This window comes from Condylura cristata, unplaced genomic scaffold, assembly GCF_000260355.1.
Source record: "Condylura cristata isolate star-nosed mole 26May11 unplaced genomic scaffold, ConCri1.0 scaffold00025, whole genome shotgun sequence".
NCBI lineage: Eukaryota > Metazoa > Chordata > Mammalia > Eulipotyphla > Talpidae > Condylura > Condylura cristata.
This window is the reverse complement of record NW_004567126.1, coordinates 27944530-27963048: the sequence shown is the minus strand read 5'-3', so window position 1 is coordinate 27963048 and position 18519 is coordinate 27944530. Positions and strand designations below refer to the sequence as shown.

The 18519-nt window shown below is 55.7% G+C and overlaps 1 protein-coding gene across 1 annotated transcript in view; it reads right to left on the bottom strand.

Moving 5' to 3' along the window:
• The window catches only part of PTPRS (protein tyrosine phosphatase, receptor type, S), a 91042-nt gene that overhangs the window by 27129 nt on the left and 45394 nt on the right, over positions 1–18519 (bottom strand). The window contains exons 6-10 of the mRNA XM_012729411.1: positions 14307–14417; positions 12575–12586; positions 3573–3842; positions 1020–1601; positions 7–123 (exon numbers count right to left, since the gene is read on the bottom strand). Of these exons, the coding sequence (XP_012584865.1) occupies positions 7–123; positions 1020–1601; positions 3573–3842; positions 12575–12586; positions 14307–14417 (1092 nt within the window). The remainder of the gene's footprint in view (positions 1–6; positions 124–1019; positions 1602–3572; positions 3843–12574; positions 12587–14306; positions 14418–18519) is intronic.

The following is an 18519-nucleotide window of genomic DNA, read 5'->3' as shown; positions in this document are numbered from 1 at the left end:
CGTCGCCTTCGCGGAACAGCAGCTCGTACTTGATGATGCTTTCTTGCCTTGGGGGGCTCCATGAGAGCCCAATGCTGGTCTCCGACTTGGCCTCTGCCCGGAAGTTCATGGGCTGGCCAGGCACTGGGGTTGGGGCGGAGGAGCAGAAACAAAGGGGAGCGTGGGGGGGCCCATCCCAATTAGGGTGCTCGCCCCCAGAAGAGCCCCTGAAGGAAGACTGTTCAGTTCCAGATGCTTCCAGAATGTTCTCCCACTGTCCCCTCACTTTCCGAGGGGTCCCCGTGTTGCTATTTGCCCATCTCAACGCCTCCCCCGCTTTCTCGGGGCCACTGGAAGCACTGAAGCAGTGGGGTATTCTGAGGGTGACTGCTGTACCCGCGCAGCAGCTCGGGGGTCCAGCCCTGCCCCGGTGCCTGTGGCGTCGCCGAGTCTTTCTGGATTTGAGGTCACGGAGTCCCAGGCCCATAAAAAGGGTCAGAAACGTGCTGAGCTGGGGCTCCCCCCTTCCAACCCAGGAGCCGGCCAGCAGTCAGCTGCCCTGGGGTAGATGCCCGCTGACTAACTCACAGTAGCCAGCACGGATCTCCACACGAGCTGATTACCAACTCAGACTCCCACTGAGAAGGGGGGGGGGCAGGAACAGCGCCCCCATCTTGGATGCAGCTGCTGGCACCACTCTGGCGGTCAGGTGGTTTGTAAAATCTGCTTTCCCAAGGGAAGCAGAAATTGGGGTTTTCCGGGACTTTGATTTTAAATGGTAGCACAAAAATAGTCATTCATCACTGAACAAGAGCAGTAAGCTGAGAAATCGCTGGGCGATTTCGTTGCGTGAGAACGTCGCAGCCGTAATTACAGACCTGGACGGCACGGCCCGCGAGGACTGTGTGGCCTTTGTGGCCTGTCACTGGCCACGCGTGGCTGCAGCCAAAAGCACGCGGGGGACAAGGACCGGCTGCAGGGCCCCCCGTGTGCCAGGACAGGAGACCCAGCACCCCGCCTCCTGCCGCCCACAGCCTCACCTCCCTGCTGCGTCTTGACCTGGATGGGGTCCGAGAGGGGCCCGTCTCCCACGGAGGTGAAGGCCAGCACGCGCACCGTGTAGGTCTCGTCCTCCAGCAGGCTGCCCACGGTGGTCAGCAGGCTGTCATCCACATTGTGCTTCTGCCAGTTGCCCACGGGGTGCTCGGGCTCCATGGTGTAGTAGACCCGGTACCCCCGGACCAGGCCGTTGGGCTCCACGGGCTCCTCCCACTGGATGATCATGGTGGTGGCGCTCAGCATGCGGGCCTGCACGTTCCTGGGGGCGCTGGCCGGCGCCTGCTCGCCTGTGCGGGTGACCACGGGCTCGCTCGGGGGGCCCTGCCCGATGGAGTTGACAGCAGACACCCAGATCTCATACTCAGAGTTGGGGCTCAGGCCCCCAATGCTGTAGCGCGTCGTGGTGATGTCCTCCTTGATCTGATAGGGCCCGTCCTGGCTCTTGGATTTGTACTCGATGACGTAGTAGGACACAGGGTCCGGGTTGCCCGAGTCCCAGGTGATGGTGATGCTGGTGGCTGTGTTCTCCGTCACCACGGGAGTCCCCGGGGCTTTGGGCAGAGCTGTGGGTGGAGGCACGGACACGAGTCAGGGACACACCGGCCGCAGACCCCGAGGTTATGTCACCATGTAAAGCAGGGGCCAGCAGGCTGTGGACCCAGGACCGGCACACGCTGTTTGTCAATAAAGCTTTATTGAAACCAGCTGCGTGTATGTCCTGCTGACAGTGGCTTTGTCAGCACAGACGGCCACTAGGGCCAGCTTTTCCTTTTTACAACTAGTTTGCTAGAGAAGAAAAATATTTACTTTTGGGGGAGACACTGGTGGCCCCTGGTCTACAGTTCACTTTGCTTATCTGTCCCCACTTCCCCTTCCCCACACCTGGATGCTCCGTCCCCAGGGGCCACCTGGCAGGTGCTAGCCATGCCTCCCAGCCGTCCCGGAGACGCCGATTACCCGAGGTCGTCGCTGTGTGGGACCAAGTTTTGTCTATCGTTGCTGTGGCTTACCAGAAATGTATGCTGGTCATTGCAATGACCAAAAACACATATGTGTGTAGATTTATCTCAGTATAAAGATCTGGTCTGTGTCTGGAGCCTGACACTGCTCCCGCGGCCACTGGAATCGCCTAAGTGTGGCGAGTAATGCAGGAGCCTGTTCTTACGTGAGTAAGGTGACTCTGGAAGCATCTAAGGTTGGGGCTAGTTGCCCGGAGAGCCAACTGCGTGGCCAGAGGTTGGAGTGTACATTCCTCAGTCTAAGTCCCCAGATCTGCAGGCTGGAGTGTACATTCCTCAGCCTAAGTCCCCAGACCTGCAGGCTGGAGTGTACATTCCTCAGTCTAAGTCCCCAGACCTGCAGGCTGGAGACTGAACCAATGGCCAGTGGCCAACGAGTGAATCTGCCACGCCACAGCAATGCAGCCCCCACAGAAGCCCAAAGGAGGGAGTCTGGAGAGTCTCCAGCTTGGGACATCAGTGCCACCATGCCAGACCCAACTCCACGAGGAAGCAGCTCCTCTGTTTGGGGCCTCACCCTGCAGACCCCTTCATCTGGCTATGCATTCATACTCTTTGGTGTCCTCTGGAGTAAGTTTGCATCCTACCAGCAAATGGCTTCCTGGGTGCTAGAAGAACTCTGTGACTGACTGACTGAGGAAGGGGCTGGGTGACCTCAGGCTCCTGGCCTGCAGGTGAGCAGCACACGCAGTACCTCTCACGGCGGGTGGGAGCACAGCTAAGAAGCCTGGGCCCACGTCACGGCCAAGGAAGCATTGACGGGCAGTTTGAACCCTTCGCAGTATAACCAACAATGCCGGCATTGTCTGTGGTCCCAGCTAGGGCAGAGCTCGGGCAAAGGCCCTGGCGTAATGGTTTTCCATGCTGCAGACTAGGGCCATCTTGGTGGAAACCACTCAGTGCAGCCCTGGGAGCCCCAAAGCTCACGGACAGGCAAGCATGAATGGGTCTGTGCCGATAAAACTCTACTTATGAAACCAAAGGGTGGCCCGGGGCTAGCCTGGGGCTGGCAACTTCGTGGCCAGTGTTGTCAAGCTCGCAAAGTATTTAGGGCACCTTCTTCCGCGTCTCACCCTAAATTTGAAACATCAGGAGAATCCGATGTCACTGAATCCCCCAGTGTCAATCTGGACTTTTGGCACAGATTGCTTCCTTTCCTGAGAACGGCTCCCCCTTCTCTGGCTCATTTATGTGCAATGTGTAGTCTTTCCTGACTGAACATGCCTAGAAGGTGGGATTTCTACGTTGGGGGCCAGAGGACCCTTGAGGCCCCAGCAGCCGGTAATAACCACCCGGTGACTGACTACACAGGTATTTCTCTCTCTGGACTGTGAGCTCCAAGGAGGGCAAAGTCTCGATGCATGTGATCAGCATCATTTACCAGTGACAAGTATTTTGTCCAGAGAACCACGGTCCCCGTAAAGGCCATGAGAGATCGAAGCCAAACCGGCGAAATGTCCACTGTCCCTCCCACCTGGGGTCAGACTCCACTGGCCTTCCCGGCGCCCTGCTTACACTTCACTGTGATCTGGGCCACGGCCTCGATGACACCCAGGCTGGACATGGCCACGCATGTGTAATTGGCAGAATCCTTGACATCCGTGAGTTCCAGCACATTCCGACCCACGGGCATGTCATCTTCCGGCGTCAGGTCCTCCGCCCCCTGCATCCACTTGACGTATGGCATGGGCGAGCCCACGGCCACGCAGGTGATGTTCACGTTGCCACCTGGCATGATCTCGTGGCTCATGGGTAAGATGGAGAATCGAGGGGCCACGCGGCGGACTGGGGGGGCGGCGGCAGCGGCAGGCAGAGGGAGATGCAGGGGGTGGGAGGGAGACGGAATGTAGGAGAAAGGAAAGACAAGCAAGGAGAAAGAAAGAAGGAAAGAAAGAAAAAAAGGAAAAAAAAGTGGAAAACAATTTAAATATAAACAGGGCTGCTGCCTCCCCCCCAGTTGAAATTTTTTTTCTTCCAAATGAAAAAAAAACAAAAAACAAAAAAACAAATTAAAAAAAAAAAAAAAAACCAAAACCAAATTCCAACACAAAGAAACCAAAACTTCAAAAGAAGGTACTTCACAAACAATATATAGAGAGATATATCGATATATAATAAAAGAGACATGAAGCATTATTCCATAGCAACAGGGTTTCAGGGACCAGAGTGGCTGGTCACAGCACAGATATGGACACAAAAATTTATCAGCCGTTTCTCATCTTTGCTGCCAGACATGGCTTCGGAATGCAGCCCCTCCGTCTGCGCTCCAAGCGGCAGCTTCGGAGGGTCTGGCTGCGGGTACCGGGGCGGGCTGGGACGGGAAAGGGCAGGTCACGGGAGAGCTGGGGGCGGGGGTGGGGGGAAGCACCCCAGGTGACCCAGGGGCCCCGCCCACTTTCCCTGGGGCCCTCAAGGAAAAGATGAGAAACTCTAATGAAATTTTTGTGGTTTTGGGGTATAGAAACCCTTCTAAAAGCTTCTGTCAGTTCTGACAAGTTTCCATTGATAGATGCAGCTCTCAGGATCACAAACAGCATGCAAAGTAGGTTGGTTGAGATAAAGAGAAAGAGAGAGACAGAGAGAGACAGAGACAGAGACAGAGGAGAGAGAGAACAAGAGCCAGGAGGGACAGAGAGAGGCTAATGCGAAGCTGAGACTGGGTCTCAGGGCCTTCAGTGCGGCACCCGCGGGGGCACCAGGGAGGAGAGACAGAGCCGAGAGAGAGGAAACCAGGGCCAGAGGGCCAGAGAGGGACAGAGAGAGAGGGGGGGAGGGGCCCACTTCAATGCTGCATATTAACTCTAGCAGATGTGACCCAATGCAACATGTCACATTGTCACATCACAGCCCTGGCAGGATAATAAATAGAATATTAATAATAATAATAATAATAACAACAACAATAATAATAATAATAAAAAACAAGGGAATGGACTGGAACGTTGATAAACAGGGACATGTTCTGTGCGTTTCTTAGCAGGGAGCGGATGCAGCCTTCTGTCCCATCTCACAGACCACGAAGGCAGCAGGATGCGTTTCGGGGGCTCCATTTTCGGAAGGTGAATTTTTCGGGGGAGGAGGACCACCACGGGTGGACACCTACATGCACCTGACCATCCGCTCCAAAAGGCGCTTCTCTAGCAGAGGCGCCGTGGGAGGACCGGGGTCAGCTGCGTAGTGCTTCTAGCCAGAAAGAGGTTGTCCCTGGCGGGGGTCTCGGGACCCAGAGAAGGCATGGGGGGAGGGCTCGGCTATGGTGGGCCAAGGAGGGGGTCCTTGCTCCAACCCTGGACATGACAGACAGGGAGCTAGAAGGCTGAAAGGGCTAGAAGGGACTTGGAGCACACTGCTTGGCCAACCTTCAGGCGTTGCTGGGGCTGCAAGCCGCAGCCCGAGAGGGTGGCTGATGGGGCCTGGCTGCTCTACAGAGCGCTTTGGGACAGGAGGACACAGCCGATTCTCTCCATTCCAGCCTTGCTTCTGAACGGAGAATCCCAACCCCTGCTCCCTGAATATCCCAGCTGGAGGCAAGAGAAGGGGGAGCTCTGTGGGGGCAGGAGAGAGGGCGGGGAAATTGGCAGCCCTTCGGAAAAGGGAGCCCCTCGAAAAGTCCAGAGTCACGCTGGAGACAGGATGGTGGGAGTGGAAGGTACTGCTGGAGGCGGAGGGCTGGGGGGGCGGGGGCAGGGGGCAGACAGGAGGGAGACAGAGGGGGACATGCAGACAGACCGGGGCGTGAGGGGCAGGATGGGCACTGAGATGGGGGGCAGCTTTCTGGCAGGGCTGGGTGGACGGTGGTGGAAGTTGGGGGAGAATGGGGTCCGGCCAGCCAGCGGACACAGGCCAGGCCAGCCGCCGGCATCCACAGCGAGGCCCGAGTGGGATGCCGACGCTGCGTTGTCATGGAAACAGAACACGATGGGGGATGAGCTGGGGGATGAGCCGGGGGATCTAATTAATCAAGGACAGAAATCGGCATCGACATCCAAAACAAAACCAGGAGAAACAAATGAAAAAACAAAGCGGAAAACAGAAAGATCCAAAAGACAAATTAAAGACCCTCTGAGATAAAAACCAAATGCCCAAAAGCAAGAAGAAAAAAAACCATGGAATGGGTGTGGGGCTGAAAATCGGGGTCTGAAAGGAGGGGGGCTGTGGCTTCCCCAGGAGGTGCCCCTGCCCCCAGGCAGAACACAGGGTCTGGCCCCCCACCCGGCCCCGAGCATCGGCCGAAGGCTTGAGGCGGCCACACGGGTGAGCTCCTCTCCGAGAAAGCTGCTTCGGAGCAAACCAACCCCCCGATCCGACAGGCCTGCTGGCCCCTTCTGGGGAAGACCACCTTTAGCCCTCGTTAAACGAGGTCCGCAAACCCCGTCCCACATCGAGATGACCTCCGTGAGGTCTGAGTCCCCAGAAAACCTCCTCAGGCAGAGGGGAGGGAGCTGATGGAGCCGAGTGGGCCTGTGGCCTTGGGAGGTCCCGCGTCCTCCGGGGCCGTCTGGGGCCTCATCTGTGAAATGAGCCACAGGATGGCAAGCTGGGCAGCCAGCAAGCTGACTGGGTGGGGCAGTGCCCGGCGTAAGGTGGGTGCTCGACCCAGACGTGGCCCCGTCGGCCCTTCGGAGTGCTGGCAAGGTCAGCTAGACTCTACCTCAAGGGGGCTTTGGGATGAATTCGAGTTAAAAAGAGAAGAAAAGGATACAGTAGGAATTTCTATTGACTGTCCACCTTGCTCTATCCCTCCCAGGAAGGCTGAGAGACGGCCGTCCTTGAATTTGTTTTGTGGGCGAGGCGCAGAGGCCCGGCGAGGGGACGGGGCTGGCTGGGGGTCGCGCAGGAAGCAGGTGGCAGGACGAGCGTGCAGGCCAGGCCTGCCTGGCTCCTGCCTCTCAGAGAAAGTGGGTCTTGGCTCACCCTGCTGAGTGGCCAGAATTACAGCCAGGCGACCCTTCTTGGCATCGGGTTCTTTCAAACTTGTGAGTCCTTACCCCCGTACCCATCACCAGTGAAATACTATCCAGCGGCCATCATAATGCCCGTCCAGGAGCCATCGTAAAAGGCTCCTACGGGAAGGGGCTGTCGGAACAGCGAAGGAACGACGAGCTGACTTTAGGAGTTAAAGGTTAACTGTGAGCCCGATTTATTCCTCCGGAAAGCACAACATCTCACCCAAAAGAATGTGTCCACATCTGATCTTAGCTTAAAATAGCTCCCCTTAGGAAGCAGCCTAATTTAGAAGGTACCTCTAACTTTTTCCAGAAGTAGAGACAAGGCGTACATCTTAAACATGTAAAAGACTTGCTGCGCAGGGTTGTTAATTCTAAGTCAGTTAAATGTGGGAGGGCATTTATCAACAACAGCAATTTCAGCGCTCACAATCTCCAGCATGGCCGGCAGCCATCAGTTCAGTGGATCTGCTAATAAACTGCAAAGGCTGACACCCAAGAAACTTTGCCCACTTGCTTTCTCACCCCCTCATCTGCTTCTAAGGGTGTGCTGTAGGAAGAGGGCTGGTTTGCCACGAATTTAGGGAGGAGTGTGCCCAACTGGCACTGGGTGGCTCGGACCCCACCCTGGGGGTCCGAGACCTCGAGGCACCCCCCCCAGCTGGCAACGGTGGGTGGCTGACGCTGTGTTCTGCCCAGGTTGGTGCTGACACCCACCCGCTCATCTCTCCACCCCTGGCTGCAAGCTTGAGGTACAGGTTAGAAAGTGAGGTGGGTGCGGAGCCCACGGGACAGTGTGGCCCCGTGGGACCCCCGCCCCCAATTACCGACCTGAATGGAGGGTCCAGGCGGGTTATAAGGGGACCACACCAGCTTGGTCCTCAGCATGCTCCAGCTGGCTCTGGTTTCCAGCTCTTCTCGTCACCGAGTAGCCGGGGGGTCCCAGCAGGGGAACCCACGTGGGTGAGGGGATCAGGAGGGTGGGCAGTGGGGGGTGGCAGGTTGGGGGGGGTGGGTGGCTTCAAACCCCGATTCACATGGAAAAACAACTCAAAAACCGTCAAAGCAACTGGGAGACAATCCCTCCCCCAGGCAGGAAGAAGCAGAAAACTCAAAAACCAAAAAGAGGGGTTAGGGCTGAGGGGAGGAGGTGGGGAAGGAGTGAGGGGGAACTCAAAAGTGAGGTGATCTGGCTGAAGCACTAGGGAACTCAACAGTGTCAGACATCTTCACAATTCAGCAAGCTGCAGCTGGGGGGAGGGGAAGGGAGGGGGAGGCTCTGCTGGGCATTTTGGAATCGGAGAAGTTGCCAGAGGCTCCTCTAGACTCCAAAATGAGGATGCAGATGGAGAGGGTGTGTGGGGGGAGACGCCAAGAAGTTCTACAGCCTCCGCGGGTTTACTTAAGCTTAGATTACACCTGTCGGGGATGTGGGAGGGGTCAGGGCCTAATTCCAGAGCCCATTTCTCATCCTCCTTTGCCCAGCCTGTGGCCCAGGGAGGGTGGGTGACACCCGGCAGCCTCTCTTGTGCACCCTCCTTTTCCTTACCCCCTTTCCACCATCCTGTCGCCCTCTTCCCACCACCAGCTCCCTCCGCCATCAGAAGAGCGTGCAAGGCCTGGAGGGACCTGGCTGGACCCATGGCCCACGGGCTGACCAGTGGTCTTTGGCAAGTAGTTGATATTTGCAGCTGGACATTTTGCTGCATATAGTTTTTGTTCTGTCCCCCCCACACTTTTGGGGGGGTCCTAGTAGAAAATGGGATAACATCTTGCCAATTGGCTGACTCGCTTTGGTCCCCTCACTGTGGCGACTGGAGATGCGGGGCTTTCCAGGTGACAAGGTGTAATCTAATATTCTCCACACCCACCCCCCAGAACAGAGGAAAGAGCAATGCAAAGGGGAGTGAGGCAGGCAGCAGGCGAGAGGTGTCCAGAGCTCAGTGTTCCTGCAGAACATCCCCTCCCAGCCGCCCGCCACGCCCAGTAGAGGAAAGCCTGCTTCTCCACCCCTGGAGCCCCCTCTCCCCGTGGGGTGAAGGTGGAATGAAGGGAAAGGCTGGATCCTGATGTACAACTGACAGCCCCAGGGTCAAGTCCGGAGCCTCAGGAATGGGCAAGGGGGTTGGCTTGGCCAAGTTCCATCAGTAGGAACTGGGAAACTTGCCACACACCCTAACGGAAACCTTTCTGAAAGTCCAAGAGGTACTTAAGACCCAATATCCAAACCTATTATGATTTGGAGGGTACAGGAAGTGATAGCCACCAATTATATAGCTTGGGTACCAGAAAGGTCCTCAAAGGGTTCTAAAGAAGTCCTGGAAGTTGGGGCCAATCTAGACCTTCCACTGGCCTAGGGCATGAAGTGCTGATTTCTTTACTTAGCATTCGAGACTGGGCATTAAATTATCCAGTCCCATCGGGTGTATTCCAGAAGTCTGAAGATATCTGAAATTCTGTGAAGGTGACAGTGCTTCCTTGCCCCACGTTCTCCCTGTACATCTTAGGGACAGAGGATGGCTCCCATTTAACTGGGGCGTGTGCGTTGTGGTTCAATAATGCTATGTTGTGGGACTAACTCACACCTTAAAGGCTTATAATTTTAAAGAGACAAAAAAGAAAGTTAACAGCCAAGGAGCATGAAATCTGGGGAACTTCCCAACCTTGTCAAAAGCCTGAGCTGCACATTCCCCAGGGAGGTTTGGGAACAGAGCTGCCAGCTACATCAAAAGATGGGCGTGGTTTTGACTTTGGTCCTATGGATCACAGCTCAATTTCAGAAAAGGCAAATCCGAATAGGCCATCCTCTGACCCACAAGCATCAGCAGACGCTGGACGTTGTGAAAGGAAGAAAGACTTCGGCTGTGAAGGGTGGGGATTCCTCGTAGCTATGAGCTGTGACGCTGCCGCTCAGGCTACAGTGCCAACAGTTGCAGCTCTCAGGGAACAACATGCCAGGTGGCCTGTCACCTCTGCTGGCCTGGACAATATTTTTGGGCATGGCCTAGCACCCACGCTGGGTCATTTTTGCCCTTTTTCGGCTAGGTGGCCATGGCACTCCCTGTAGGAGTAACAGGAGGTCAAGTAAGAGATGTGGCCCTGGGGAGGTCACAGATCTCATGGGGGCGGGGCTGGAGCCAGGAGAAAATGAGATCGTGGAGGAGCTCGGAAAAGCACCAGCAAAAAAGGAGACCTGAGCAAATGAATTAATGTCTGCCCTATGCTTCTTTTCAAAGCAGTTTCCCATAAGCCATCTCATCCAAACTATAGACATGTGAAGTGCACGGCAGGGAAACAATGGTTCCCTCCAAAAGGAGGCGACTTCCCCAGGCCTTTGCTCAGACTCTTTATTTCCCACTTTTACAATGTGCCAAGTACTATACAGGGCACTTGGCTAGAATGACGTGCTCAATGGAATCTTCTCTCCTACCTGTGAGCTAGGCATGCTGATGGTCTGTATTACTCAAAGGAGAGGATGGGGTCTCCAACAGATCAAGTCACTAGTCTGAGGTTACACAGCCAAGAAGGGACTGGAATCCACATGTGCTGAACCCAGAGCCTTACTCTCACCCCACGGCTACACTGCCCCAAAAGTCCAAATGCTCTTCAAAGATCTCAAGTACCCCTCACTTCCAGTTTACTGGGACCCAGCTTTGTTGTAGGAGAGGGGAAAATCCCCCTCCTTTTATTTGTTGGGGATTCCTGAGAATCAATCTGGCAGATCCCATGCTAGATTAGATGAAATAGGAGAAATCAGCTCCCTGTTATTGCACCTGAAGTCCATATCCCAAGTTGGCCCTGGACTTAATAACTGAAGAGTTTAGAGGAGTAAGGGCAAGAGAAGGGGGAAGGGGACCCCAGAGAAGCTGGCCTTTGCCCTCAGTTATCATCTATGTAGGGTAGGGAGCTGGGGCCAGAAATCTAAATAAATAATTTAAATAATTTACTAGTGGGGTGGAGTGGGACTGTCAAGGATTGCCTTTCTTCAGGGAGGGAGAAGTGGAAGTGTGTATCCCTGAAGATTTACAAGAGTGAGAGAGAAACACAGAGAGAAAGAGCTGAGAGAGAGAAAGTGAGAGAGAGAGAAAGAGGAAGAAAGAGAGAGAGAGAGAGAGAGAGAGGAGGTAAAGGGGGGGAGGGAAGGTTAAGGAGGCAGAGAGAGGGGGAGAGGCTGGGTCCAAAGTTCCCCTGGGTTTTCTCCAGAATTCCACAGTTCTGATGCTCAGGTACCCAGAAAGTGACCATGCTGTATTGCTGAACAAATGACACTTGTGACTGGGCCCAAAGAGAGAAGGTGGGAGAAGCAGCCAACACTACCTGGGAGGCAGAGGCATAGCAACTGAGGACAGGATAACTGGTTATGTATGTCTTCCAGAATCAGCCATGCCATATTTCCTGATGGGCAGTTCTTTATTTGTGCCCAGCCAAGATGCATAAAGTTATCGTGCCAGCTGCCATTTTGAACATGGTTCATGTGCAAGCCTGCACCCTGTGGGTGATGGTCCATTTTAAGGTGGTCGCCTCCCATATGTGGCTGTGTTGTTACATCGAACAAGAACTCAAAACGTCAGGTGCCCATTCAGCTGGGCTTCAAATGCCTATTTTGGGTGTCGGTTGGGAGGGCAGGAGTTGGTCTCACACTAAGGAGAAGGAGGGAAACATGGGTGCTTAAGCTCCCTTCCAACATGGACGTTCCCCGGGAGGGAAGGGGGTTAGCCAGTAAGGGTAGGCAAACCGAACTGCTCTCCACACACCTCACCCACTGCCTAGACCCCTCCTGTGAGCCTACGCGGTCACTTTCTGCCACAGCATCCCAGCTGCGGGACCCCTTCCGCCCTCCCTGCACGGTAGTTGGGACAGGAACACTGGCTTTTTAATCACAATGCGTTTGGAGAACAACCACAGAACAGCTCAGCCCAAGAAAACAAAACCAAATAGCACGGAAACACGATACAGAACCAAAGACGAGACGCTTTGAGGGGGAAGGGGGCTGAAGGAAGGGGGCGGGAGGGGGGAAAAAAGAACGAACCGATCGGTTTTTTCCCCCCCAAAGTGAAACAAAACCAAGAAGAGAAATTAATAAATAAAAGAAAGAAAAAGAAGTAAACCAAAGAAGAAAAACGGAACGGAAGACAAGGAACACTCCAACAGAAGGTGTTGGGAATTCACCAAACCAAACCGACAGGAGTGGCATGCAGAGAAATTTTTACATTCTCCCAGCATGCATCAGGCCCAAGTTACCATGACGACGAGGAGTGCAAAAAACTTAGCAACAACATTACCAACGGATGCATAGAGGCGACCACAATGCAAGCATCGCATGTGTGCGCCGGCCCTCGGCCGGGCTGGGCGCGGCTGAGATTTTCGTGTCTTTCTGGGTTTTTGCTCTCGCTTGGCGGTTTTTTGTTTTGTTGTTTGCTTTGCGCCAGATATTCGCATTCCATTTACTTTTTTTTTTAATGATTATTATCTGTGTGTGTGTGTGTCTGTGTGAGTTTTGTGTGTGCGCGTGTCACTTTCAGAATGTAAAAATGTGGGTAAAGAAAGTAAAAAAGAAAAAAACACACCAACCTTCTCGAAGCTCTGAGGGATGTAAAGGGGGTTTGATGCAGAACACAATGACATGGGGAGAAGAGAAAAAATAGGGGAGATACAGAGAGTAAAAAGAGGACTTCCCAAGGCTAAAAGCTGCAATAGTTTGTTGTTTTTTTTTCTCATTAAACCAAAAAAAATTAAAATTAAAAAATAAAAAAGAACAGCAACAACCTTTTCTCTTTCCTTGACATACAAGATCTATATTTGCCTTTGAATGAGTCCTTCTCAGTTTAATTTCGGAGCATCTGAGACCCAGGCAAAGGCTGGGGGGCTGGACTCCCCAGCAGGAAGGAGGCTCAGGCCGGGCCCCCAGCCCTGGGCGCTGAGGACGCAGAAGCCCCGCCCTGCCCTCTCTCCAGGGCCCCCCCCACCCCGCCCCGGGCCTGCTGCCCGCTCTGTCTGAGTTCTGCCAGAATCACAAACCCCATCCCAGGTGTTTGCAAAGAAATAAACAGGTTAGACGAAGACCGGTCAGTCAGAATTCATGAGCGCACCGTAACTCACCAGCGGGCCGCGGCAGGGAGGGGGGGGGATGTGCGCCCCGGCCCGCCCGCCGCCACCCCCCCCCCCGCGTCCCCTCCCCGCCCTCCATGCAGCTTCCTCCTCGGAGACAAGATGCCCGACTTCGAGTGCGGAACTGGGGAACTGCTTGGGGGCGGGGGCTTCACTGGGAGGAGGGCCGAGGGGCTGCGGGGCGCAGGTCAGCGAGGGGCGCCCGCCTCCGAGGTGGGCGAGGGCAGGGCTGGGGGTGCGGGTGGGGAGGACCGCAGCCCCTGGGGGCACCTCCTGCTCCCGGTTTCTGCCCCACGGACGGGGCCGTGGGAGACGGGCGGTGGGGGGTAAGTGAGGGGGCAGCAGATCATTTCCAAAAGGATCAAAGAGCTGACATAAGGATAAGTGGGGGTCTACAGAGGCATATGGGGGCAAGGGAGGCTCCCCCTGCCCCTCTGGAAGGGAAACCACGGGACCCAGCAGGAAAATGTGCAGACACTCCCCAGGGCTTCCTGGGGGGGGGGCAGGTGCAGGGAAGGACCCCGGTCCCACTGGGGTGCCCGCCTCAGCCTGGGGAGGGGCGGCGCAGGCCCTGGGCGCAGGCCCTGGGCGTGTGTTTCGCAGTGGCCATCCACTGCGCCTAAACCAGACCTTCCTTGAGGGTAACTGGACAAGACCCATAGCACTGGGCTAGGGTGAGGGTGTGGGGCCGGCTTGGAGGGGGACGCCTCAGAGACCCCTCCCCAACTCTCAGATTGAGGGGCCGGGGGAGGGCTGGTGAAGCGGGGAGCTACGAGGCCACGGAGTTTGGAAAAGCGAAGCGAGCACGGAACAGGGGGCCACGGCACAACACACAGCACAGAAGCCGACTGGGATGGGCAGTCGGGTGGGCGGGGTGGGGCAGAGGCCTGCAGGCTCCCCTGCCCTGAGGCCCAAGAGCGACCCCCTCCCCGACCCTGCCCCGGTCCCGCCTGCCTCCCCCCCCACGACCACGGGCATCCATCACCAGGCACAGGGTGGGAGTGGGTTTAAGCTACCCCCATTCTGCAGGCCAGGAAAATGAGGTCCAGAAAGGGCCTTGCCTATGGTCCCCGCTGCGTCCAGGCAGGGGGATCCCGGGCGTGCAGGGGACAGGGGAGCCCGGAGGCTGTGAGCCCGAGGAAGGGGGCGGGGTGGGGCAGGCCCCTGCCTGTGACCTGGATGCGGCGTTCCCTACCTCGCACGTAGAGGTTGGCGGGCGAGGAGTAGCGCACGCCCGCGCTGTTGGCGGCCACACACTCGTATTTGCCCTGGTCGGTCTCCTCGCTGCTTTCAATCTGGAGGGCCCCTGCGGAGAGAGGGCAGAAGGCTCGGCCGGTCAGGGCAGGTGGGGCAGGAAGGGCGGGCTGTCCCAGAGTCCAGTCCAGCCTGTCTCTTGCTCTGGCCGGGCCGCCGAGGCAGACGAAGAGTTCAGTTAGCCTAGAAACCCCGGGGGCCACCCTGGCTCACCTGCCCCTAGCCCTGAGCCGGCCTCACCCTGGCCTGGACATACAGAACTCCCCAACAAAGGCTTCCTTCATGGTCAAGAGGCTGTCCACGCGGCAGGCGCGGCACAAGCGATGGCCACGTTGAGCCACGATGATGAGGGAGTGCACAGGTGGAGGTGTGCTGTAGAAGTGTCCCATGATGCTCTCCACGGAAGAGGGAAGGAGGATTCAAGAGGCCCTGGGCCCTAGGGGGCCACTGCAAATAACACGCATGTCCAGGGGCCTGGCAGTCGCCTGTTGATTGCACCCCTGTGCGCCTGCAAACGGTCATGGGTCTGGGATCCTCAGTGTGTTTGCAATGACAGACGCCCACAGTGCCCATAAGGGAGAAACAGAGGGTGGTATTTTTCCAACAGTGTTTGAAGTTTCTGGGCTGGGGTGCATCCATGGTATCTGGGGTAGCATCCTTTACCTGAGGTACAGGACGTTGCCACTGATAAACATTTAGTATACCTGAAATCAAAGGCTGGAAGAAAGCCTTCTGCACCTGAAACTACATGATGAGGCAGCTGAGCTGCCCGAGGATTTACTTCAGTCACCTGGGCAAGTCAGTCTGAACTCACCCACCTGCTGCAAAACCAGCCCGGGGTTCAGGATCTTGGTGCTCGTGAATGACTGACCTCTGTCAGGTGCTTTTGAGAATTATGGTCCTAGCCCCAAGGCCGGGGAGGGCTCGCAGGTTTTGAAAACGAGGAGAGTTTTCCAAAGTTTTTAAAATCAGAGGTCTCAATGAACACCTTGCACACCCACAAATAAAAGTGGAGGTTGAAATTCTTCAAGTATGTTTGACATCACAACCAGCAAAGGACTTGTTGCTTATGAGTGAATGAGAGGCCAATTTTCTCAAGTATACGTAAAACCACAGGACCAAAGCAGAGTCATGGCGATCACAGAGCTGACTTCCCCTCAGCGTGTGTGAAATCCCAGGCTAGAGTTTACTCCCGGTGAACACATCAAAATGAGTGAACCATCCCAAGAATATCTGAAAGCCCAGGCCGGGAGCAAATGGTTATGAGTAAACAGAAAAGGAACCCAGATTACTCCACAGATACCTGGAACCACAACCCCAAGCAAATTCTCACTTTCCTAAGTAAATGAAGCTGATCGAACATCTTTAAGTCTGTCTGAAATCATAGGACTCAATGATACCCACGAGGAAATAAAAACGAGGCAGATATGGCTGAAATCAAAGGCCTGGGCTGAAGCCCCCCGGCACAACTAAGGAAAACTGAGCGGACGTCTCTGTGTATGTCTGAGTCGGAGGCTGGGGCCCGAGAGCTCGCTGACCACGAGCAAGCGGACATGAGCGACTGTCTCCTACTGTGTGAGTCCCGGGCTTTAACCAGAGACCTGGTGCCAGGAGTCCGGACACCCAGTCCACACGCTCAAGCAGAACCCTCCCTCAGCTTTATCCAAGGTGATCCCACTGCAGTGACATGAAGTCACAGACTGAAAATGAGGCTCCGGGGAAGGCAACGGGGCAGAGAGCGTGAGGAGTCTGCCTCCGCTCCCACCGCATGGCTCGGCAAAGCCACAACCAGACCTGACTTCTTCCTGGGCTCTCGCACATCAGCTAGTCTTGGGGCAGCACCGGAGGGCTGGCCTGTGAGGCTGCCTCACTCTGTTCCCTCAGGCACCCTATTCTGCTTTAAAAAAAAGCTACAGAGCCAAGGGCCCCTCTGGACCCTCACTTTACAGATGGGAAAACCAAGGTTAGAGATGGACAATAGCTGCAGACAGAGACTGGTCAGAAACCCATGTCCAGCACTCTGGGGGGGCTGGGCAGACTGGCCCTTCCCGAGGGTGAGACAGCTCCCCTCTGCCCCCAAGCAGGTGTCCTGAGGAGCCGCTGCGGCCACCTGGCCCCCCAGCCACAGACAGCAACACAGACACAGAGACTGGACCAACACGGGCAGGGGTTGGCAAGGAGACTCGTGGAGGGGTGCCGGGGGCAGCCCCTCTGCAGCTGGGGAGCTGGCGGGCAGTGAGAGAGCGTGAGTGGGGGTGAGTGAGGAAAGAGCCTCTTACCTCGGATCGGAGTGCTTTCTGTAAGGGAAGCAGAGAGAATCAGGTGAATTTCAGAAGGCAGTCCGGGGGGGCCGGGGGGCCCCGGGGAGGCACAAGCCAGGCCTGTTCACTCTGCCCCCGGCAGTTAAGCCAGCCCTGATCCTTGCTGAGGTGAAGCAGCAAGGCCCCATGGACCAGGGTGGGACCTGAGGGCTTGCTCATCAGAGGGCTTCCCATCGGAGGTGGGAGTCTCCTAGGGAAGGAAGGGGCCACTCTACAGGCCCCCGGGGCGCTGCTGTGCCCGGCGAGGTCTAGGGCCTGGCCTGGCCCTGCTGGCTGCCTTCCTTCTGGGCTGAGGAAGGGCCATGACCTCTGTCTTGTCTTTTCTTCTCAGGAGGGACAAGGAGCGATGGGGTCTGAGGCATCTTGTTAGAGATGGGGGAAGGGTTAGTGCCCTAGGGCCGGGCATTAATAAAGCAAAGGGGAGATGTTACAGACAGGCCAAGTAAGGGGGAGAGGGAAGGGCAGAGAAAGGGGAGCCAGGCAGAGGGAGGACCCTGAAGCCTCTCAAACTTCCAAAAGGAAAAGAGGAAAGGACTGTCTTGGTGTCTGGGCGCTGGGGCAAGGAAATCTCAGGAGACAGGCAATGCTCAGGGCTGCCGTGTCGCACCTCAGAGCTCAGCCCCACAGCTGAGTGTCGGGGGTCCCCCTCTTTCTCTGCTGGTGATCGTTGATAACCTCGCCTCAAGGCCAGGGTGGAGAAGGTGCCAAGGGAGAGAAAACATAGCTCCTTTTGCAAGGCTCAAGCTCATTTTACAGACAGGCAGACTGAGGCCCAGGGCGGCAGTCATCCTGAGCCAGAGGCAGAGGTGGGTCTTGGACACAGCTCTCCAACAGCCCTCCCCTGACTGGAGACCCACTCTTCTGAATGGGGTTGGGTGGCTTGTATAATCTCTTACAAGAGTCTCAAGCGACAAGGCCATTTTCTCCTCTTTACATAGGAGGAAATGGGAATTTGCCTAAGGTTGCACTCAGGAGAGCTAAAATCTGGGTCAGTGGCAATCTAGGTCAACCCCTGCTTTGGATTGTTCTACTACACTTCATTGGGGTGATAAAGGCCGAAAAAACAGACTTCAAACGATGGCCCAGCAGCCTATGATCATTATATTGGTGGTGGAGGGAATGTCCCTCATGGGTACTAAGGGTGTTTCTGCTTCCCACTCCAAAGAAAATAAGAAACTATCAAGGGCCAATTGCAGTCACTCTCACTTTGGTAAGAATTAGCCCGGGAGCTGATTTCAGGGGATCCAGGCTAGATGCTGGGTAAAGAGAATTAGAAATGCCCAGGACCACCCCACCTAGATACAACCCTCTCAGATCTGATTTTACCATTTGCTAACAGGGTCAAGGCCCAGAATGGGAGCAGAAGGACCATTACGTAGAAAGGCCCATGGGTTCTCAATTCCTCAGATTTCCCCTCACCCCCATTCTGGGGTGCGATCTAACCCTGGCCGTCTTGGGTTTTTCCCTCTTTTCCTTTCGGGCTCCTCTCTCTGCAGCTCCCTGGTGCCCGGCTGAGGAAGGCTGGAGGACCACTGGGGCAGGGGGTGGGGGTGGGGGGCAGGAAGGCGTTAGTAAACATGCCACGCGGAGTGGATCACAGTTACTGTCACGGTGGCTGTTAGTCTGGGGGGAGAGGACGGGGGCACAAGGGGGGGCGTTAGTTGTTGACGTGGTGAAGAAATTAGACTTACCAAAGGTTTCTGAACGTTTACAACGGAGGGACAAGAAAAGAGAAGAGGAACATTAATGGGTGGTTACTCGGGAGCCGGGATGCTCACTGAGGTGGGAAGTCAGAATCATCATCAGGTCGATGTGATTGACACAGCGGCTGTT